The sequence below is a fragment of the Carlito syrichta genome, unplaced genomic scaffold, assembly GCF_000164805.1.
Source record: "Carlito syrichta isolate Samal-C Ts95f unplaced genomic scaffold, Tarsius_syrichta-2.0.1 Scaffold287776, whole genome shotgun sequence".
NCBI lineage: Eukaryota > Metazoa > Chordata > Mammalia > Primates > Tarsiidae > Carlito > Carlito syrichta.
The window spans coordinates 200,742-224,905 of record NW_007231872.1 but is presented as its reverse complement, the minus strand read 5'-3'; the positions used below and the strand labels follow the sequence as shown (position 1 = coordinate 224,905).

At 35.1% G+C, this 24,164-nt stretch overlaps 1 protein-coding gene across 1 annotated transcript in view; it reads left to right on the top strand.

Annotated features, from left to right (window-relative positions):
- LOC103255047 (conserved oligomeric Golgi complex subunit 5) overlaps window positions 1-24,164 on the top strand; it is a 116,023-nt gene that overhangs the window by 38,800 nt on the left and 53,059 nt on the right. The window contains exons 5-6 of the mRNA XM_008053018.2: window positions 19,918-20,028; window positions 21,780-21,842. Of these exons, the coding sequence (XP_008051209.1) occupies window positions 19,918-20,028; window positions 21,780-21,842 (174 nt within the window). The remainder of the gene's footprint in view (window positions 1-19,917; window positions 20,029-21,779; window positions 21,843-24,164) is intronic.

Sequence of the window (24,164 nt, the reverse complement as noted above, 5' to 3'; positions counted from 1 at the left end):
AATTACTTACTTAGGCCTACCTAAACCATAGTAGCGAAGGTTAACAGAAAGGCATCGACTATTTAAATTTTTTAAATGAATTTTTCTGTTTTTCCTCAAAAATACTACTTTTCAACTTTCCTTTTAGTGTATAAGGAAATAATTCTAAACATTAAATAACTTGAACAAAAGTAATTAAATGCTTTATTTTTAAGTTATATTATTGGCTAATGATTTAAGTAAGATTTTTAGTATTAATGTTCATTTATTGGCTATTAATAACATTGTTTCTGCTACTCTGTGTATTTTTATTTGACCTGTTTTGTTCTTTGATCTTTACATATTCTTATTGTTTTAGAATAGTTACACTAAAAACATTTAGAGAAAAATAGCCAAATATTAAGTCTTAGTAGAAGAAAGACTGGAAACACGTTTTTAAAATGGAATAACTACTCTGTTATAAATGAACTTGAGATATGGCATGAAAACTAAATCAATAAGTGGGAGATTTCTTTTAGAGATAAAAAATTTAAGCCTCAAGTCCACATAGTTGAGAAGTGACAGAAATTAGATCATTAATAGAATTTTCAAACAGTGAGATAAAGGAAAGGTCGAATTTTAGAGATAAGTATGCTCTTAGAAAGGATGACTTGAAAATACAACCTGAAATGCAGAATGAACAGCTTCTCAGAATCCAAAATGTGTTTTCCTAGAGGTTAATAAGAGAAATTTCTCAGCTACCAGAACATTTTAGTATATATAGTATTTCTTATTTTTGTATTCTTAATTCTTATAAGAAGAAAGGCTTATAAAAGGATTTTTCAAGGTGATTTTAAGGTTCTGGAGCATAGTAGAGTAGAACATATAAACTATATAGAGATTACGTATTCTGGGAGTGGCAAAAATAAAGTATACTCATTTTAAGAGATGCCATCTGTGTACAGAAGTGTCTGGACGCTGATGGTAACTGCTTTAAGCACCTCTTGTTAATTGCAGAAGTCAAATATGACTTGTATTTATCTTTTGTTATCTGTACATATTGAGTATTACAAATTTATACAGTTTTTTCCTTTATTAAAATGTGCATCCTTTTTGGCATCCTCTGTATATGCTTATAATAATACATCTGAAATTATTTTTATCATTACACACATACTTTCCCCCCCTAAGGCTTTTCTCTGTTTTTAGTCGCCAGAGATATATATCATATAAGCCTAAATCTCTATAAGGAGAAATCCTTAAATCCTTGTCTGAAACTGAACTAGCACCAGAGAATCCATTTTTTAAGAGTAGGGTAGGGCCACAAAATTAACTACCATTATTAAGCACTTATAGTGAATCAGAGATTATGCCAAGCCACTTATGTATATTATCTCGTTTATTTCACAGTAACCTGTGAAATGAAAGTATTATTTTCTACCACTACAAAATGTGGGAATTGAGGCTGAGAAAGGTTAATAACATGAGCAATATAGACTGCTCAAAGTAGAATGCCAGTGAGCAAGTGTTGAAACTAGCTTTCAAACAGAACAGACTAGACCAACCTTCTGACCTGTATTTTATACACAAATATAACATCTTTTTTTAATTTAAGAAAAGTGAGATTTTGCTATACATATTGTAATATGACATAGAGATTTATCTTTACTATTTTGACACATGTATAATGTATTTTTTGTGTGTGTCATAGTTTGTTTAATGTCTGTGCTGTTACTGCATAGTTGGATGATTTAATAGTTTAATTTTGAAATAACAAGAATTTAGCATTGAGGCCTCACACGTAATAGCAGTATAATTTAGTTCCTCTAATATTTATTTAACTTAGTGTCATGCGAATATCAGCTTCCTAGGTGCTCTTTTATAAAAGTAAGATCGGTATTTTTTAGATTTTTTTATTTAAAACTTCTTATTTGTCTTGATAGCAGTTGTGAAGTTATAATTAAGTAGAATATGTGTTCCAAATACACATCACTCTCTCTCACTCACTCACCCCTATAGGTGTATATATTATAATATATTATGACTGAAGTGAACAAATTATTTAATGATGATGTATTGGCTATTTGTTTATGTAGTCTGAATTGTGACCTTTAGAAGAAAATGTCACTAGACCTTACAATGGAAATTTAAATCAATGTTTTTCTTCTATGTGTTAAAGGATATTAAAATAGCAGTATAGAAGGGAACTATTGTGGCACCATTATAATTTATAGGCTTGCAAACTTCTGTGACATCAAAATTATAAGCAAGTATACTAACAAGTATTCTTTTTTAAAGGTGAAGGGCATTTTCCAACAATAACTATTACCTGATGGTTTCAGGGAATGGCATCTAGAATCTTACTGTAAATGTCAAATGTTATGAACTGTGGGGAAGTAGATTGGCATTTAATTAGGTTGCAGACCATTTAAAACAATAATAGGAATAACATTTAAGGGGAGGTTTCAACTTCAATGCAGATCAGTAGCTGTGTATGAGATCAATAGTTCTAGACACAAGGGTTTTATTTTAAGACTTTGTAAACATACACTTTTTCTTTGTATAATTTCATAAGTAAGTTGGAGACTTGACATTCCTATAGTGGAAAAAGATCTGCATGTGTGATTTTTAAAATGATGATATATAAAGACATATAATTCATTTTTTTTTAGGTTTAAAAGTGTTATTTAAATGGAGATTTTAATGTCATCTACATGGAATACCACTCCATATAGTATTACAGGGTAATACTTACGTGGTTAACATTCAAATAAATACAAGATCATATTAGCAGGGTCTTTTGGACCAAATGTATTTTAGCTGTAATACAGCTTTGCCTTTGGGTTACCTGTCTCTTGATCCTTTAGATGGCCTTCCACTCTTTCCTAACTCAGTTTTTATGCTGGACTATTTTAAAGTCACTCCATCCTTTCTTAAGATAGCTTTCTAACTTGCTTTTCAGATTTGTTTAAGAGTTTGATTTTCTTGGGGGCTATGGTAGGTCAGTACTAGATAGATTGTCAGGGTTGTCTAAGTCAATAAGCCATATTGAAGATGGAGAACATGACAAATAACCGTTATTCTCATTAAGAAGATTTTTCAGGAGAAAGTAGAAAATTCAAAGTTGTCAGTTAAAGTAGGTTGAAGTCTATATCAGTTATCTATGACCACAAGAATGCTGGGTAACACAGCCAGTCCCCAGACTTTTTGGCATCAGGGTCTGGTTTTGTGGAAGATAATTTTTCCACAGACCAGGGAGGGGAGTGGAAAGGAGTGGGAGTGGTTTGGGGATGATTCAAGCACATTATTTTTATTGTGCACTTTATTATTATTACATGGTAATATATAATGAAATACTTATACAGCTCACTATAATGCAGAATCAGTGGGAGCCCTGAACTTGTTTTCCTGCAAATAGATGGTCCCATCTGGCGATGATGGGAGACAGTGACACCTGAAGTGTGTTGCTGATGTCTAGTCTACTTTGTGATCTCATTTTGATTGCTATCACTACAGAAATACCTGCTTCACAAAGTTGGGATGTTGGAAATGGAAGCAGGCTTTTCAGTGCTGACCTGACAGACCGTGGAGTTCAGGTGGTAATGTGGGCGATGGGGAGTGGCTGTAGATAGAGATGAAGCTTCACTCTTGCCACCAACTCACCTCCTGCTGGGCAGCCCAGTTACTAACAGACCAGGGACCAGTATGTCATGACCCTGGGGGTTGGTGACCCCTGGTGTAACAGACAACTACAACCCCTGAGTGTCATGCAATTTATTGTTCATGCTTCTTGGGTCACCTAAGGTGCTAGCAAGTTGGCTTTGCTGAACTTGAATGTGTTTGCTTACAAGACTGACTGGCTGCCTATCTAGGCTGGCCTTCACCATAGTTAAGATTCTGCTCTGCTCTGCATGTCTCCAGCCCTGCAGCCTCTATCCTGGGCTTAATCTCACAATGAAGGCAGTGGCACAAGAAAGAGAAGGTATCCCAATAAAGCTGGCTCACCAAAATAACTCATCCATAGTGCATAATTAAATATCAAAGAATGTAGATGCAAAGAGGGGTGAAGAATTGGGACTAATTATGCCATCAATCACAAAGTCAAATTGGGAACATTGCAACAACAAAAAAGAGAGCTCATGAACTTTTCTTTTTTAAAATATTTAACAAGTTTTAGAGATGAGGTCTCACTGTGTTGCCCAGACTGGAGTGCAGTGTGTTTTGATAGGCACATTCTTAACACACTATTACCCTGAACTCCTCAGCTCAAGTGCTCCTCTCATCTCAGCCTCCCGAATAGCTGGGACTATAGATGTGCTCTACCACACCTGGCTGAATTTTTCTTTTTATTCCCAAACGTATAATCTCTCTACCTGAATCTTAACAGTGAGTATTTGTTAATGTTTTATGCAATTTGACTAGCAGCTTCATAGCTAAAGAAGAGAGAAATTTGCTGGTATGGGGTTTTTTGCTGCTGTTGTTTTCATTTATTCCAAAATGTGGAGATTCTTCAGTCTCTGAGTAAATAGAATCCTCCACAACCACCCCAGGAAATATGAATATTATTTACAGTGTTGAAAAGAAATTGGGCAATTGGATTTGTCTCATAATTTTTTACTGCTGAGTTAGCACAATATCTTCAAGAAGATTTTTTAAAATATGTTATTCAATTCTTCCAGGTATTCTCATTGAGAGTATTAGTCAATTGCATAATCTTTTTACACTGGAATTAGCACTATAAAGCTTTTATATCTTTTCAAGCATATTAGTGATCAAGTAGAGCTTTTAATCCTACCCTGTTTCAAGGTATGAAATATAATTTAATTCCCTCATGTATACTTCAAAATTATGCTTTTTGAAATTATATTTCTGGAAGAGAAAGTTGTCACAATTTTATCAAGGTTAGGCTGATACAGACATACAAATATACCCAACAGAAAAGATATAGCCATACTCAGAAATAAGTTCTAAAGAAAAACTATGTTTACTACCCAGGACTGTTATGGTGTGACTTGAAGCAAGATTTCTTGCAAATGGAGCTAAGACCTAAACATACTCCAGAACTGACTTGCAGTATTCCATAGTAACATTAGCCACCAGCATTAGATATGGTTCCAAACTGGAGAGCTATAGTAGCGGTGATAGAGAAAGACTTGATTAAATAGCAGCATAAACCCCACACACACCAGGGATATACCAACAGGGAGGAAGAAGACACGAGGCACTTTCTTTTAAAAACTGGGAGGCAGCGGGGCTCAGTGGCTCAGCCTGTAATCCCAGCACTTTGGAAGGCCAAGGCAAGTGAATTGCATGAGCCTGCAGATTTGAGACCCACCTGGGCAACTTGGTGAGACCTCATCTCTACAATAAATCAAAAATTAGCCAGGTGTGGTGGCACACACCTGTAGTTCCAGCTACTTGGAAGGCTGAGGCGGAAGCATCACCAGAGCCCAGGAGATCCAGTCTGCGGTGGCCAGGAGCAGCCACTGCACTCCAATCTGGGCGACAGAGTGAGACTCCAACTCAAAAACAAAAAACAAACAAACAAACAAAAAATCTGGGAGCCAAACTAAAATTTAGTGCAGCTGAGTATATAAAAGGGTTCATTTGAATCTTAGACACTATTGATTGTTTTTTATCATCTTTAAATCTGTCAGGCACATTGCACACATTTGGGCAGCTAACTTTTACTCAACTCACTCATATTAGGTTGTGCCTGTTTATTTGCTGAGACATCTAAAAACAAAAATGGTGACATATGGAAAGATTCTGTGAATGAGAATTTTTTTTTTTTAATCTTTTTCTTTTCCTGGACAATCTTTTTGGTGTTATTCAGTGTCTTGGGTAAGAATTGTTCATCTATCAATGTGAATGGCTATAGAGGATCTGTGAACCCAAGGATATTATAAAAATTTTAATTAGAAAATGATATGTGAGTTTTTCTGGGATAATACTCTAACAGATTTCAAAGAGGTCTGTGACTCTACCTCCCAAAATAACTGAAAAATATGTGGAAAATCCTTCAACTATTTGAAGGTTAAAGTAAATGTTTAAATAAACCATGGATCAGAGGAGAAATTTTTAAAATCGATTTTGAACTAATTAAAATTGAAAGTATAACATATCAGTATTCATAAGATGCAGCTAACTCAGGGAACTTGAAATCATTAAATCCTTTACTGGATGGGAGGTCTCAAATCAAGTATCTGTCTGATCGTCTACCTTGAGAAATGAAAAAAAGAGCAAATTAAATTTATAGCAGATAGAAAGAAAAATAATAAAGATGAGAGCAGAAATCAGTCAAGTTAAAAACAAAAAAAGCAATAGAGAACATCAGTGAAGTCAAAAGCTTGTTCTACTTATAATCCCAGTGCTTTCGAAGGCTGAGGCAGGAGGGTTGTTTGAGGCCAGTAGTTCACGAACAGACTGCATAACATAGTGAGATCCCATTTCTACAAATAACAAATCAAAATATTAGCCGGGCATAGTGTGACACATGCCTGTAATCTCCTGCCGAGGCGGGTGACTGCTTGAGCCCAGGAGTTCAAGGCTGCTGTGAGCCATGATCACACTACTTCAGCTTGGGGAACAGAAGGGTACTCTGTATCAAGAAGAAAGGAGAGGAGGGGAGGAAATGGAGTGGGAGAAAACAGTGAGAAAATAAGAGCTTATTCTAGTGTTATAAATGATTATAGTAAAATCACAGGGGATACAAAAAATCAACTATTTCTATTTACCAGCCATAAACAGAAAATATTATTTATTTTTGTTTATTTATTGAGACAGTTTCACTCTGTGCCCAGGCTGGAGTGCATTGGCATGAACACAGCTTACCATAGCCTCTATCTCCTGGACTCAAATGATCCTTCTGCCTCAGCCTCTTGAGTAGCTGGGACTACAGGCATGCATCACCGTACCTGGCTAATTTTTCTATTTTTTTGTAGAGACAGGATCTTGCTTTGTTGCCCAGGCTGATCTCAAACTCCTGGCCTCAAGTGATCCTCCTGCTGCAGCCTCTGATTGTAGGCATGAGCCACTGTACCTGGCTGCCAGAAAATAGAATTTATTTAATAGAACACTATTTTTAATGGCAGCAGAAAATATCAAATTCCTAGGAATCATTTGACAAAATATGGGCTTGACTCCTACAAGGAAAACCACAAGTCATTATTGAGAGAAGTTAAAGAAGAATTAAATAAATGATGACATATACCCCATTCATATATTAGATGACTCAGTTTTATAAAGATATTAGCCTGGCACAGTGGCTCACGCCTGTAATCCCAGCACCTTGGGAGGCCAAGGCAGGAGGATCACTTGAGCCCAGGGTTTCAAGAACAGCCTGGGCAACATAGTGAGACCCTCTCTATAAAAAAAAAATTAAAATATAGATATGTTGATTCTTCTGAAATTGATCTATATATTTGATGCAATTTTAATTAAAATCCTTGCAGGTTTTTTTTTTTAACAGAAATTGAAAAGTTGACTCTACAGTTTCTGTACAAATGCAAAGTGTCAAGAATAGCCAAGACATTTTTTTTTTTAAGAGACAGAGTCTCGCTCTATCACCCAGGCTGGAGTGCACTGGTCATCGTTCACTATAGACTTGAACTCCTAGGTTCCGAGTAGTCCCTGCTACTCAGGAGGGTGAGGCAGAGGCTCTGACCATTTGAGTCCAGGAGATCCTCCCACCTCAATCTCCTGAACAGCTGGTATCACAAGCACGTGCCTCCATGCCTACCTAATTTTTCTTTTTTGTTTTGTAGAGACAGGCTCTCTCTTTGTTGCTGAGGCTGGTCTCAAAGTCCTGGCCTCATGTGATCCTCCCGCTTCAAGCCTCCCAAGTAGCTGGGATTGTAGATGCAAGCCACTGTGTGCAGCAATCAAGGCTTTTTCTTTTCTTTTCTTTTTGTTGTAAAGAAGAACAATGCAGAGAGATTTGTTCTGTTAGACAACAAAACTCATTATAAAGGTGCAGCTAAGGTAGTGGAGTATTTGGCACCAGTGTAGACAAATGGAACATTGAAAGAGAAACAGTCTCACACATACACAGTCACTGTGTGACAGAGGTGGTACTGGTGGAATGAACATCCAGTGAATCTCTTAGGTTTTATAAACTAATCTTAGAATAAAAAACCAAAAAAAGGCATAGGTCAGGATTTAGAATGCAGAAATGCCTTTTTTTCTTTCTTAGTTTTGCCAAACAGCCACCTCCCTCCAGTTTAAACATCTAATAACTTCCTAAAACAACTTTATCAAAGCTAAATATAACATGTTATACATTTTGGAAGTTTGGAGAAAATAAAAGAATACAGGTAAAGGTGTGAGTGTATGAGCATGCACCTTGTCTGTGTATGTAAAAGACATCTTTCTTTATTTTTTTTCTTTCCTTTTTATTTTACTTTATTATTATTATTATTATTGAGTTGAGGATCTTACTCATCTCACTCTGTTGCCCAGGATAAAATGCACTGACACAATCACAGCTCACTGCAAACTTGACCTCTTGGGCAAGATGACGCAAGCCACCGTGTGCAGCAGTCAAAACTTTGCTGGGACTATAGGTATGTGCCACCATGCTTGCCAATTTTTTTTTATTTTTTGTAGAGACATGATCTCACTATGTTGCCCAGGCTGGTCGCAAACTCCTGGGCTCAAGCAATCATCCCACTTTGACCTCCCAAAGTACTGAGATTATAGGCATGAGCCACCGCACCCAGCTGGATTTCTTGTTTTCAGTTTTCTCAATTCCAAACATATATGAGTACTATCTTTACTAAGAAGTTGGGACATTGAATTTCTAACTATAATTATTCCAATAACCTTCAAAGATGAACAACAAAGACTCTTGAGCTCTGGGAAATTCAGATCCCATCACTTTCATGCATTCACAGAAATTGCATCTTCAAGAAAATATTGGTGGTTTGGGAATTTGGTTACAAATTAGTGAGAGAAATACTTTGTAGTCTTAAAAAGATTTGTGTGGGCTGAGTTGGAAAAGTCTCTAAGATATATTATTAAGATAGAAAAAGAAGGAAAAAACAGTACATTTAGTAGTCCCACTAGTATGTAAAATAGACATATAAATAAATGTTATTTTATTCTTTTTTTTTCTTTCTGGAAAGTCACACAAGAAACTGTTAGTGTATGACTCTGCAGAGAATGGGACTAAGGATGTGGACAGAGAACATATATATATATATATATATATATATTTTTTTTTTTTTTTTTGTTTTTTTTTAGTTGGAGTCTCACTCTGCCACCCAGACTGGAGTGCAGTGGCCTCGACCTGCTGGGCTCCGGCGATCCTTCCGCCTCAGCCTTCCGAGTAGCCAGAATTACAGGCGCGCGCTACCACGCCCGGCTGATTTTTTGATTTATTGTAGAGATGAGGTCTCGCTGCCCAGGCGGGTCTTGAACCTGCGGGCTCTGGCAATCCACTCACCTCAGCCTCCCAAAGGCGCGGGATTACAGGCTGAGCCACCGAGCCCGGCCAATAACTTATATTTTTAATGCCCTCAGTTCTGTTTCAGTTTTTGCCATGTGCAAGTTTTTTAGAAGAAGAATTATTAATAATAATTTAACTGACACCCAGAGGAACTGAATACACTGAATGGGACTGAAGGCTCAGGTACAGGAGGCTTAAAAGTGAGCAGAAGTCTGGCAGCTGCTGAGGTAATTTGTGTTCTTGACTTTGAGTATGCTACTGGAAAGTAGCACCTTCAACCCCAGATCCCCAAGTCCTAAGCACTGTGCTTCTTCAGCCTTATTATGTGCCTGAGTTTAATACTGACAGACTAAAAACTGAGTCAGTACTCCTGCTTTCCCAGAATTCCTTGTTACCCAAACTAATATCCTTGCAGCTGTGAAACCTTAACCCTAGATCATGTCAGCTATTTCTGACTTGTAAGGACTTTGACCTTCACTCTGAATGAGAGGGAAGCTATTTAATGGTTGGACTTAGGAGGAGGAAATCTAGCTCAAAAAGGAAGGACTGGAATGCAAGAAGTAGTCGTAAGCACAAACAATTGGTAAACATGTATATACATCTAATCTTAATTGAAGAAAATAAGAAATCATAGTAACAAATGTGGAACACAGAAGTAAGATGGAACTAAAATACAAGTTAAGTTCACATTAAGATGTTAGATGAGGAAGAAGTAATGAATTGTAAATCACTTTAAAATGCATGTGTTCCATGTTGCCCATCAAAGGTGGACTGAATTTTTAAAATGTGGTACATATACACAATGAAATATTAAACAGCCATAAAGAAGGACAAATATGGTCTTTGCAGCAACTTGCATGGATTTAGAGTCAATCATATTCAGTGATCTATCACAGAAATAAAGAATAGAGTACCATATGTTCTCACTCATAATTGGACCTTGAGCAATTACAGTACTATAAGAAAGGGATTGACAGTAGTGGGAAACTGTCGGGGTGGAGGTGGGATTGGCAATTGACAGAAACTGCTGGGGGGGAGGGGCATACCTCATCAACAAGCATACCTGCATAATCAACGTTTGTATACCTAACCCTGAATTGTACCCCATATCTTTATAATAAAAAAATAATAAAATGCTTGCGTTCAGGAGAATTGTAAAGCCATAGATACTTTGACTTTAGTTGAGTATGAATTTTAACAATAATTATGGCCCCTGAAAGAATAGAAATAGGATATATAATTTCTAACTAAATTGACCTAGAAGGGTAAAAAATAAAACTCAGTTCAGTAAAAGGCTGAAAAGTATATAGAATAAAAAGAAGCAAAAATAAAATTATAATATATACAAAACTTATAATAAAGTTGTAAAATAATTCCAAATACATCAGTGTTCACAATAAATGTAAATAGACTAAACTGGCCACTTATATTTTTCAGTTTGGTTAGAATCAGTGACTAAATTCAGCTTTGTTTGACTTACCTAAAATAAGGACAGATAAAATATAAGGAAAGGAATGGAGAAAAAAATGTCTTAGGCAAATACTAATCAGAAGAAAACTGACATAACTACATCAGACTTTAGGTCAAAAGGCATTATTAGAGATTTACTAGAAAGGTATATTATGATACAATGTACAACACAGCTTCAAACTAATAAAGCAAAAATAGAATTACAGAGAGAAATGGACAAATTCACTATCAAAGTGGGAGATTGAGGTGATAAAGAAGGTCAGTTGGGCCACATTGCAATGGCTTTCTTTAAAACTACCTTCTTGAGGCTTCTTCTCAGACAATTATAGTCATTTTTGGCAAACAGACATGGAATGACAGATACTGCAGTGCCAGGTTTTGCAAAACATCTAAATTGTTAGGTAATAATTTGCTTTTCAATCAGGTAATTAGCCTTTTTTCTGATTTTATTCTATAAATATTAAGATTAATATATAGAAAGAGCTAATTAACTTGGAGTTCAATAATATATTTTTTAATTAGAACTTTAGTTAAACTAAAGTTTATCTTTAGACTATAATTTCTTACTATGAACAGTAATATGCATGCAAGATTATAGATTTCACTATATTAATAATTTTTAAATCATATTGGTTGATTTAGGCCCTAATACTAGGATGCTATGATCATGCCAGGATAGAGTGCACTGGCGTGATCATAGCTCACCACAGGCTCGACCTCTTGGGCAAGAAGGTGATCCTTCTGCCTCAGCCTCCTGAGTAGCTGGAACTACAGACATATATATCCCTGAGAGTAATCAACTTTGATTTTTAAAAACAATCTGTAGTTTGAAATTCAGTGGTGTACTATACTCAAATTATATATAAATCAAAGAGGCCTCTTCTCTACATTTTATGTATATATGAAGGGTTTTTTAAGTTGCTGATTAGTAAATTAGTCATAGTATTTGTTATTGGAAAATGGGAAAAATTCAGTATATCTGACCATGACCAGTTCTTTTTCAAAGAAGAAATTTGCAGTCTTGTGACCCTAAATTTAATTAATAAGACCAGTGTTTAGGAGCCAGTGATTGGTCATGGGTAGGTGGAAATTCCACCTGCTGTTTAAGGCCCTTTGAAGAAAAATAAAATAAAAATTCTTTGGGAGGATAATAGACTTGACCAAATGATTCACTCTCAGCTGATTGTGTTTGTTCCCTAGTCCTGTGTCTGATTGTATTTGTTCCCTGTTCTTGTTGTGCCAAGTGGAGATTTTGACTTACAGGACAGGAACACGGGAAAGAGGGGAGGTGAATGAGATAGGTAGGTCGAGGATGGGCTTTGTACGAAGTCAGAATTTAGGGTGCCTGAGGAATCCAGTTTTTAGTAATTCAGATTTTATTCCTGTGTGCTGTTCTTACTCATCTCTCTTGTATAAACAAGACTGGGTTTCGTTTCCCACTTTTTGGTTATATGTTAACTGTCCAAAGGGAACCCATCTCAAGCTGTTGTCTTTTTGATAACAGATTTGTGTGAAGACAGCCTGATGTCAAGATGGAACATTACCATTGAATCTGTTCTGTGGTTGAATATACCTGTCATTTTTAAAACAGCTATGTAGTAATACCCTTTTGAAAAATCAAGTAGTCAAATATTTGATAAATTTAACAGGATATAACTAAGAACCAGGAGGGCAGTGAAAACATTCTCTGAACTGATGTCACAATATCCATACAGTAAAGCACATCCACTTAACTCATAGGAAAGTCTCCCAACTTTAGCGTGGTTAATTCTCTGGTTTCCCACTTTAAAGCGAATTAGACCAGATAAGTAGAGAATATAAAAAAGAGATCAAAAAAGAATAAGCTTACACCTTAGAAATAAGGGAAGGACTCATAAAATCTCCAAAATTTAAAGAAAAAAATAGGAAACAAAATTTGAAAAGACATAGTAACCTAAAGTTATTTAATGAGTGAAGGGAGAAGCAGCTATATATACCCTATGAAACTCTGATTAATTCACTAAAGACAAAGAAGAGATGTAACAGCAGGAAAACACTGCTCAGACACTAGTGAACATCTACAGTGGTTAACCTAAGTAGAATTTGCCTTCTTAAGGTGCATGTTCTGTGTACCCTATGTGTGTGAACCCAGAGAAGGGTGACATACACTATGAAAATATTTTCTGATTTTAGCACCTAAGAAAATTAGTTTCATTTACCTTGGAAATTTAATTAGATTGATGTGCTGGGGAAATGAAGAATTGCTTTGTAAATCTATGAATTTGTACATTCCTGTACATTTACAGAAACATACCCTAAATCTGAATACCAAGTAAAATACAGTTGCTAATGCTTTACAAACTATATGGAATATTAAGAGATATTGACAATTTAATTGTGAGTACATATACATTTAAACATAATTTTATATTGTTATAGGATAATTGACTTTTTGTAATAAGCTGAGTGATATTTAATCATAATTCTTATATTTCTTAATCAGAACCAAGTAATCTATGTTGAAAGCATTTGAAAAATAAACATGAATAAAAGTCAGTTGTTTTCATCTGTGTCACAGAACAATAGCTCAAAACATATCCTACAGAGATTATCTTTATCCAAATCCTTCTTTTGGTCAAGTAAACAGTAACCAAAGCAGTTTATTTTTTCATATTATCTTAAATCTTTCAGAGATGGAGATTGCATTTTTTTCAATTTTTATAATGGATGAAATTATCTTGTATAACAATTTCTAATATAGTCTACAAATGAATCTTTTAGATACTTTATGAGAATTCCACAGTACCCTTTACTAGTATTTTACTATCTTTCCTCTTTGTAATGCTTCATACTATTGCTTACTATTTTGCTTTCTTTGCTTTATTTTTTCCCAGACTTTCTGTGAGAGCAAACTGCTACATAGGCATACCTGCTTTTTTGTTTTTACAGCTAATAGTATAACATAAGCATCTACCATTGTTCCATCATGTGAATTGCCTAATATATTCAGCCATTCCCTCATTCTGAGACATGTAGAGTTTCTAGTTTCTCTGTTTTATAAATAATATCTTTATGCATAAACTTTTCTATATTATTTTCTTACAGTATACTTCTAGTAGAGAAATATGCAAGGGTATAGCAATTTTGAAGCTCTTGGAATATATTGCCCCTTAGCATCTCTTGACCTAGAGGATCATTGAACTGTGTGTCCAAAAAGCTGATATGTGTGTCCAAAAAGAGATCAGGAATTACTAATAGATTCATCCTCTGGGGCAAGTCTAAGATATTTGTAGTCATTGCCTGGAGAGCTGTGTTGAGAGACCTAACAGGGCCACAATTGATTACTGATGTCTTCTATAATTATGGGAGTAGGGAGTGACAATTTGAGAGCCTGATGTTTGCCTTATCTACTTATCATTAAAATAATAATAACAATACTTTGCCCTTTTGTGTGTGTACATTTTATGTGTTGCTGTGGACTCCCAAACTAGCTAGAAAGCATGTATTAGATCAAAAGCTTTTTCTTAATATTAATTTCACATTAAAAATAATTTGGTATTTGTAATACAAACATGCTCACCACTTTCAGAAATATAAGTATAAATGTAACTATAACTAAAGTTTCATCAGAACTTATTTCAGAGTTTGTAGTAAAACTATCTAAGTATAAAAATGTTTATTCATTTTTATTCTGGGAAACATTGTAAATTAGTATTCATTTCACGTTCTGAAATATCATCTTCTCTAAACCTATGAAATTTTAATACAGGCTTTTTCTCATTTGTTTTATGTGTGTTTACAAAGAAATAATTAGAAGAATTATGAACAGCTCCATATAAAAAGGAGTTATCCTGTGGTCTTGAAATTTTTTTTAGCAGTAATGGAAATTATAGATAAATAGACCACTAAGTAGTATTTCCATAGTATGTGTAAAGTAACTTCCCCATGTCTAATTTGTTAACAGTCTATAATATATTTTCTTGTTTTTGTCTGTTTTAGAAATTTTTCTGAGTTCATAACTTTATAACTCCCCACAAGTAATTTTTAGATTTTCTGAATAGAAACAAAACTGTCATCAACTTGTCCCTTAATTGTCAATTTTATTTATTTTACTTCTGACTCTTAGGTGTGATGATTAGGGAGATCTTGGTCATTTCACCTGCAAATTAACAATTATATGAAAACATTCTTCATGTTACATTATTTCAGGGATTCCGTCTCATCAGTTGTTTATCAGGCATTGAATTCACATGCTGTGAGTGAGCAGATGTGCAAAATTAGGATTTCTGAAAAATATTTTATTCAGATAGTTACATTTAAAAAGGAATGGTGTATCTTGTCATTTGCACATAGGAATCATTTTAATTCTTATTTAAGGATTTGTGTAGCATTTGGATTCCCATGTGTGTGATTTCTAAAACTCAAATGCAACGCTTTTGGTTTCTAACATCTTTCCAAACTATCCTGCAGATATACTGGGAACAACAGGAAAATGGATAAGAACATATTCACACAATGGAATGTCACCAGCAGTAGAAAGGAACAAATGTGTGAATATCAAAAATATTTTGCTGAATGAAAGAAACTTTATAACCACGTTAAAAAAAAACTTTATATGAAGTCACATAATAAGCAAATCTAATGAATGGGGTGAAGTCAGTGGGAACAAGTACTGCCGATGTCTGCAAGTTATTTTGAGATGCATCAAAAATACAAAATGGGTAGATATGTGTTATAAAGCAAGTATTATTAAATGTTAATTGTGGAGTCTAGCTTATCAGTAAATGAGTGTTCACAGTACAATTATTTTAACCTTTCTATATAATTGAAAGTGTTCACAATAAAAATGCAAGAAAAAATGCATTATTTATTACTTTTAGAGTTTAAAAAATATATGTGAGATTTTTTTTTTAACTTTTCAAGAAGAAAACACAGTGGCAACAAAGGCTATCTGTGAAACGTTGCCTCTGGAACTCTTTAAGAATGTCTTACCATGTTGGCTCTGAATGTGGCCCCTCCTAAAGTCAAAGCTAGTTTATATTTCAACATCCTCTCCATCTTTGTGAGTCTCTGATTCCTGTTCATTATATTTATAAAGCACTGGGATGTGAACATTTCAAATGATAAAACATGCTGTACTAGTGTCGTTTCCTTTTTGACACATTCCTAGACTGGTGTGTCAAGAAAATGCTGTAGGGATGTTCTATCTAGATCTTAGCAAAATAACTGACAGCATTTCATATTAACCTTGTGGACATGATGGAAATATATGAACTGGACAGTGAAGTAATTAAGTGGATTTGCAAGTTATTTACTGAATGTATTATAGTCCTGAGTAATAGTTGATTTTCATTTAGAGAAAAAGTATGTTTTCAGCTTTGTCTTTTGCAGTGTTTCTATCAATAAACTTGATGAAAATACAGACATTATCTTTAAAACATGTGTAGGTGACACAAATCTGGATGTGGTATAGAATATATTCGTTGATAGAATAAGGTTCCAAAACAGTATCATTGAAAGGAGTGAGGGACTGAATTAAAAACAAAACAGCTGGATGCAGTGGCTCACGCCTATAATCCCAACACTCTGGGAGGCCATGGCAGGAGGATAGCTTGAGCCCAGGAGTTTGAGACCAGCTTGGGCAACATAGTGAGACCTCGTCTCTACAAAAAAATCAAAAAATTAGCCAGATGTGGTGGTGCATGGTACTCAGAAGGCTGAGGCAGGAGGATTGCCTGAGTCCAGGAAGTCGAGGCTGTGATGAACCATGATCGTCAGTGCCACTGCACTCCAACCTGGGCAACAGAGTGAGACCGTGACCAAAAAAAAAAGAAAAACCAAAAAAAAAACCCCAAAAAAAGATAACATGTATGAAAGAGTATAAATTATTGTACCTAGTATCAGAAAAATGAATTGTGTAAATTCAAGCAGGTTAAATATTGCAGTCAACTTAAAATTGGTGTGGGATTTTTAGTTGATCTTAAACCTAATTTGAAACAATATTACCGGAAGTACTAAGATGACCATAGACTTCAATCTAGAATATGAGATCTGCTGAGAAATTAGAAGTGGAGTGTGAGAAAAAGCGTGAAGGATGACTCCGGTGATACTGGTCTGAGATGCTAAGAGCAGGGGTAGCACTTGGTATGAGGAAACTGTAAAGAGAATAGCTAGAAGATGGAGGGAGATAAGAATGAAGAATTTGGCTTTGGGCATATTAAGTTGAAGTACCAAGTAGAGTAGTTAAATAAGCACCAAGATACCTACATCTGGTGTTCAGGGGAGAAGTAAGGACTGAGAATCTTCAATATACTTCAGTAGTTCCCAACCAGGGCTAATTTTATGTCCCCTCCCCCCATCTCCAGGATATTTTCCAATGTCTGCACGCATTTTTTCTTTCTTGAGTCAGAGTGTCAGTCTGTCGCCCAGGCTAGAGTATGATGATGGCCACCATAGCCTCTACCTCCTGGACTTAGGCAATCCTGCCTCAGCCTTCCAAATAGCCAGAACTACAGGCATATGCCACTAGGCCTGACTAATTTTTTGATTTCTCATGGAGACGAGGTCTTGCCAAGTTACCCAGGCTTGTCTCAAACCCCTGGGCTCAGGCAACCCTCTTGCCTTCATCTCCCAGAGTGCTGGGATTATAGTCGTAAGCCTGGCCTCAGCAGACATTTTTGTTGATCAGTTGTGTAGCGATGGGAGGGTGCTGCTGGCATCTATTGGATGGAGGCCAGGGATTCCCGTAAGCATCCTACAGTGCATCGGACAGTCCTTCATAGCAAAGAATTACCTGGTTCAGGATGTTAATAGTGCTGAATTTGGTATACAGTAACTCCCCTACGTACAAATCTCCAGGTTGCAAACTTTCAATGTGTCTAGTCACATAAGTTAGTTCACAGCTCTGGTGTACATTCACGTACATCCTCTACAAGTGGTTATGCTTTTGTGTACTTTACATTACTGTGTAGAGTATAGTAGTACAATATATTTAAAGCCCAGGATATCCTGAAGCAAGCATAAAAGCAGTGGTGATGTAGCTGGTATTGTTAAGAAGCAGTAAGTGATAAGGATGGAAACAAAAATGAAAATAATTGAGAAAGTGGAGCAAGGCAAAAAGATGGTAGGCATCACTTGTTCTTTTAACATGAATTGTTCAACCATCAGCATGATTCTAAAGAACAAGGACAAGGTTAGCTAAGGTATCAGACTGATTATATTCTGTGCAGTAAGATCAGGATAAGCAGCAGATTGTTTTATGTATCAGATCTCTTGAAAAACTTTTATTTTCACTTTGATATTTTTCTTTTGTTGTTTTTGGTATGATGATATTTCATTTTTAGTTCTTTTATATTATGATATATTATGATTCTACCCATAAATTTACACACGCACACACACACACCCCCACACACACACTCACACGCATATATAATTTTGTAGGTCTGCTGAACTTAGTCATCTTCTCTTAACCTTAGTTTTCACAAGGCTCTTGGGGCATCAGTCAGATAACCTTGAAAGTCTAGGATTCTTCTTTGTGTCCTTTTTTTAAAAAACAGCATTATTAAGGTATAACTCACATGTCATATAATACACCTATCGAAGTATACAAGTCAATGGTTTCTAGCATATTCACAATCCATTTTAAAACATTTCCTCATTCCAACAAGAAGCCACATACCTATTAGCACTCACTCCCTATAGACCTTCCTCTCCCACCACAACCCCTAATCTACTTTTTTGTTTCTATGGATTTGCCTATTCTGGTTATTTCATATAAATGCAGTTATTTTATATGTGGCCTTTTGTGATTAGCTTTTTTCACTTAGAATAGTGTTTTCAAGATTCCTGATGCTGCATGTATCAGAGCTTCATGCCTTTTTATTGCTAAGTAATGTTCCACTGTGTGAATATTCTGCATTTTATTTATCAATTGGTTGACATTTAAACTGTTCCTATTTTTATTATTATGGATAATGCTGCTATGAACATTTGTGTACAGTTTATTTCTCTTATGTATATAACTAGGAATTGAATTTCTGGGTCACATGGTTACTCTACAAGGGTAGAACCTATAAAATCAGGAATTTATTTATAAAAAATTGTGTATTTATCCTTACATGTTTACACTTCAGTCACCTTCAAAGTACTCTCCCTTTGATACAATTCACCTATTGAGACACTTTTTTCACTACTTGAAACAGTTTTGGAACTCATCAATTTTGTTGCCTTTCAGGACTTCTGCTGTTTCTTGTTTCATATCTTCCATATCAGCAAAATGTTTCCCTTTGAGGACTTTTTTCATCTGGAGAAGCAAAAAAAAAGTACCCTGGGGTGGGATTGGGTGAATAGAGAGAATGGGGCACAGGGGTCATACCATTTTTGGTCAAAAACTGCTAAACATTCAGCACAATGTGGGCAGGTGTACTCATAAGTCACCCTTTATGAAATGGGCAAGTGTGAAAAGAATCTCCAAAAAAAATTCACTGAAGCCTAATACAGTCTCTCATAATGATGCTAGCTGGTACACTGACCTGTCCTCTGAAAGTATTAGGAGATGTCAAATATATAGAATTTTGATTTACTTTTATTTATTTCTCACCTATTTTCTTTCTTCCTTTCCCCTCTCTCTTATCACCCTCCTCTCTCTGCTTTCTATTCCTTCCCTCTTTCCTTTTTTTGAGAGTCTATTCCCGAGTTTTTAAATAGAGGTAAGTCCAGTGGACACTTGCCAGAAGGTATTCCTTAGGATTACTAACTAATGTACCAAAATAACAGCATACACTGAATATCTGAGTCACACCCGCCTCAGGGATCCATCGGCTATGAAGTATTATCAGAGGTGTTCTTCCTGTGTAAGACTAGTGGGCTTCCACATCCATGGTGTTATTGCTATAGAGATTCCTGATTATGCTTGAAATCCAAAGCTTTAACTTGACCTGAATATCTCCAGTTAACATTCTTTTTGTTAAAGAGTCATGAACTTCTCCCCACCCAGCTAAATAAATATATGTATGTGAATGATCATTTTCGTAATATTTTTTGGTGTTAAATTCTTACAGCTCTCAACACAAGGAGATGCAAGTCAGGTGATTGGGCCTCTTACTGAAGGACAGAGAAGAAATGTGGCAGTAGTGAATTCACTGTATAAGTTGCACCAGTCAGTAACAAAGGTAACCTTTCTTTTTAATTTCATTAAACTTTGGACTTAATTTTAGGTTCTTCTTTCCTCAAACGTAGACAATTTACAAATTATTATTTAGTTCTTTGAGAAAGAATACATTAAAAATGTGATGATTTTAAAATAAGCTAAGGAGTTAACTCTTTGACCCTGGCCTTTATTATTTGTGTCTTTTTGTCTATACATTTAGTTCAAAACACAGGAAATACAGATCCTCAAGTTAATCAAATTTATTTAGCAAGTTATTTGAGGGTCAGTCACATATGTTTCATACTTATTGAAAAGCATAATTTGATATACTGTGTGTGGTAGTAAATTACTGCAAAACTAATGACAGAGTAAGAATCCTTAGGCAATGCACTGTGTTTCATGCTTGTAATCCCAGCTCTTTGTGAATCCGAGGCAGGAGGATCATTTGAGTCCAGGAATTCTAGACCAGTTTTGGCAACATAGCAAGACCTCATCTCTACAAAAAATCAAAAAATTAGTCATGTGTGGTGGCACATGCTTGTAATCTTAGCTACTTGGGAGACTTAGGCAAGATAATCACTTGAGCCCAGGAATCGGAGACTTCAGTGAGCTATGATTGTGCCACTGTACTCCAGCCTGGGTAACAGTGTAAGACCCTGTTTCTCAGACAAAAAGAAGAATCCTTAAGCCTTTCAACTCAAAAAAGTTCTGTCATTGTACAAAAATGGCAGGGAGGAGCTATATTAAAAATAGTGAATTTTTATGATATAATCACTGGTGACTACTTGCAGGTAGACAATATGTATTATTTTCTTTTTGCTATCTTTCTACTAAAGCATTTAAAAGAAATGGCTCAACTTTATTTGCCTACATATATTATTTCTAAAGTGAGCTTTATTCTTAATTACCAGAAAATCAACACTTTTCTACTCTATGACTTTTATGTAACTTGTGTTTAATTATTTCTGTAGATCAGTATTTAGTAAGTAGGAATATTTATTTAGTAAGTAGGAAAGTAAGAATATAAAAAACCTGAAGGAAGCTAATGATTAGATGATTTTTTTTGAAAACTTGACCTTTCATATGAATTTTAATATACTAGATTGTACTGTAGAATAATTATAAATGTTCATTTATTTAAAAATTATAACAAACCTACTTATTAATGAGAGATTTCTTTAAAAATGTATATTTCACACACTAAGCAAAATATATTTTAAAGTTATTAAAAGGTAAATCTCAAAAAGGTAAAGTTATTAAAAACACTAAATGATGTATTTTAATTATTATTCTAAAGTACCACAAGCATTGAAAGGTTATATTCTATTTAGCCTGATTTAAATGTCTTTATTGATATTTTCAAAATTTTCATGATGTTTGTATTGATTTATAAAAATGGAAATGCTGACATTTGTATTTTAAAGACTGGTTGAAAACTAGAGTCAGCTTAAAGGATAGTGAGGTTTATAAAAGAAATAAGTAAATATGGCTTTATGCTGACCTTTTCAAGTTAAAACTTTATAATTAAGATCTATGTAAAATGAATAAAGGAAACCTAGCTCTTAGTATTCTTAATGCTATTGAAGTATATATTTGCTTTATACATGAAATATTAATATATACTGAGTTTTTAAATCATCTATAAAATGTTACTATAAAGTAATGATAATATACATAGCTTGTGGAGACAGTTTTTATCATACCATGATCAAAGTCAGCATTTATAAAAATTAACTTAAGCAAAACTATAACTGGATCAAAACCTTTTTCTAGGTGGTTTCCAATCAGAGCTCATTCCCACCAGCAGCTGAACAAACTATAATTTCAGCCCTAAAGGTAAAATAATTTAATTTAATATGACTCCATAGATCAAGATCGTTTTAGAATTATTTGGGTGAGTGGGAGGTGTCACATTTTTTAAAATAATTAAGGATCCTCTATATATTACAAAAGTAGCATATTGATAGCTATGCCAAAGAAAGAGGATACAAGTGTGTTTGTATTTTCTAGAACTTAAAAATAAACCTTTTTGGTACCTACAGATTGTGTTCTACTTAGGATAACTGTATACCCAGAAGCAAGAGTCTTACAAGTATTTGCTGTATCTAAGGACAGTACAACCCAGTATTATCCCAGTAAAGCAATGGTTCTCCATCAGGGGGATTTTGTTTCCTGGAGGACATTTGACATTATCTGGAGGCATTTGGGATTATTATGACTAGGGGAGGTGCTACTGGCATCTAGTGAGTGAAGGCCAAGGATGCTGCTACACATTCTGCAGTGCATAGGACAGACCCCACACCTCTCCCATAACAAAGAATTATCCAGTCCAAAGTGTCAGTAGGCCAAGGTTGAGTAACCCTATTTTAAAGTGTAGCATAAAACCAGTGTGCATTATCATTTTTAATATACTAACATATGTATACCCCTTTTCTAATATTCAATAAGTCTAATAAAAAGTAATGACTTGAAATTGAGAGCCTTATGTAGTTGATAGTAACTCTTTAGAAAACAAGTTATTCGTTCTTATCAAAGTAATAGATATCCTTTATATAGCACCTGCTACTGGTCTGGTACATACAGAGGCATGCTTTGAAACATTACAGCAACCCTTAAGTAATATCTTTTTATTCCATTTTATACATCTTACAAATTATATCTTGTTCAAGGTCATATAGGTGGTAAACCCAGGTCTCATTAACTCAAAAGAGCCATGCCTACTACACCTTTCCAACATTATTTATTCATAAATTCACCATTTATTTAGCACTTAGTGAGTTAGCAACTAAGGTCACATAGCATTGACTCTGCAACCAAACTACATATATACAAATCCCATCTCAAGCTATTTAACCAACTGTATTACTTCACACAAGTTAATAAAATGCATATATAAAATGGTACAATAAACCTACACAAAGGCAATACCTTTCAGCTATTGAAATGGATTTAGATCTCTAAGAGAAAGTTTTAAAATGATATGAAACACCAGTCCAGGAATCCAGACTTTTAAGAGTGACAAATAAGAACTCTTATTTGTGGGGGAAAGAAGCAGGGGAGATGAAGGTCTACAAGTAAACCCCAAGGAGAAACACTTGTATTTAGAGAGTAAAGAGGATACAAGGAAAGAACAGTCAAAGAGGGAGGAAGAAAATTGGGAGAAGCCGGGCTCAGTGCCTCAGCCTGTAATCCCGTGCCTTGGGAGGCTGAGGTGAGTGGATTGCCTGAGCCTGCGGGTTCGAGACTGCCTGGGCAACTTGGTAAGACCTCATCTCTACAATAAATCAAAAAATTAGCCGGGTGTGGTAGTGTGCGCCTGTAATTCCAGCTACCTGGAAGACTGAGGTAGAAGGATCGCCGGAGCCCAGCAGGTCGAGGCTGCGGTGGCCAGGAGCGGCTACTGCACTCCAGTCTGGGCGACAGAGTGAGACTCCAACTCAAAAAAACAAACAAAAAGAAAAAAAGAAAATTGGGAGAATATGATATCACAAGTCCTAAAGGAAAAGGAAATTTCTGAAGCCAGATACTGTCCATAGTTTACATGGATGAGGATGTAACAGGCACAAAACACGTAAGGACACTAAATTCATACATGAATGAACTTGATTCATTAAGGGTAAGAGAGGGAGACAGTCTGTTATCCCCCAGCATAGTAACAGTACACTTGGATGTTTTCTCTGTATCTTTTTCCCGTCAATGTGCCCATCTCATTGTATTAAATATTATGAAAGTTGCCATAATAAAATTTTTTTTAGCAAGAGTTGAAAATTTATTTATGACAGTAAAATTGGGTCAATATGACATACCTAACAGTATGTACTTAACATTCTTGGTTCCAGGCAGGGAACAGATAATCTTCTTTTCCATAATACCACATTTTTTTCCTTATCTTCTAGCAGTAGCTGTCAGAAATTTTTTATCACTACCCAAAATATGTTGTGACCCTATACATAACACATAAGCATTTATCAATATATATACACATATATGTAATTGCATATATGAAATGTACATCTATACTTATTTCTATAATTGATGCAAAAGTTTTGTAAAACAATACATATTCTTGTTTTGTGTATACACTCTAATATTTCCTTGCTAATCTATTTTTTTTAGACAGCAAGCATTTTATTACATTTCACAATATTGCAAGTCAGA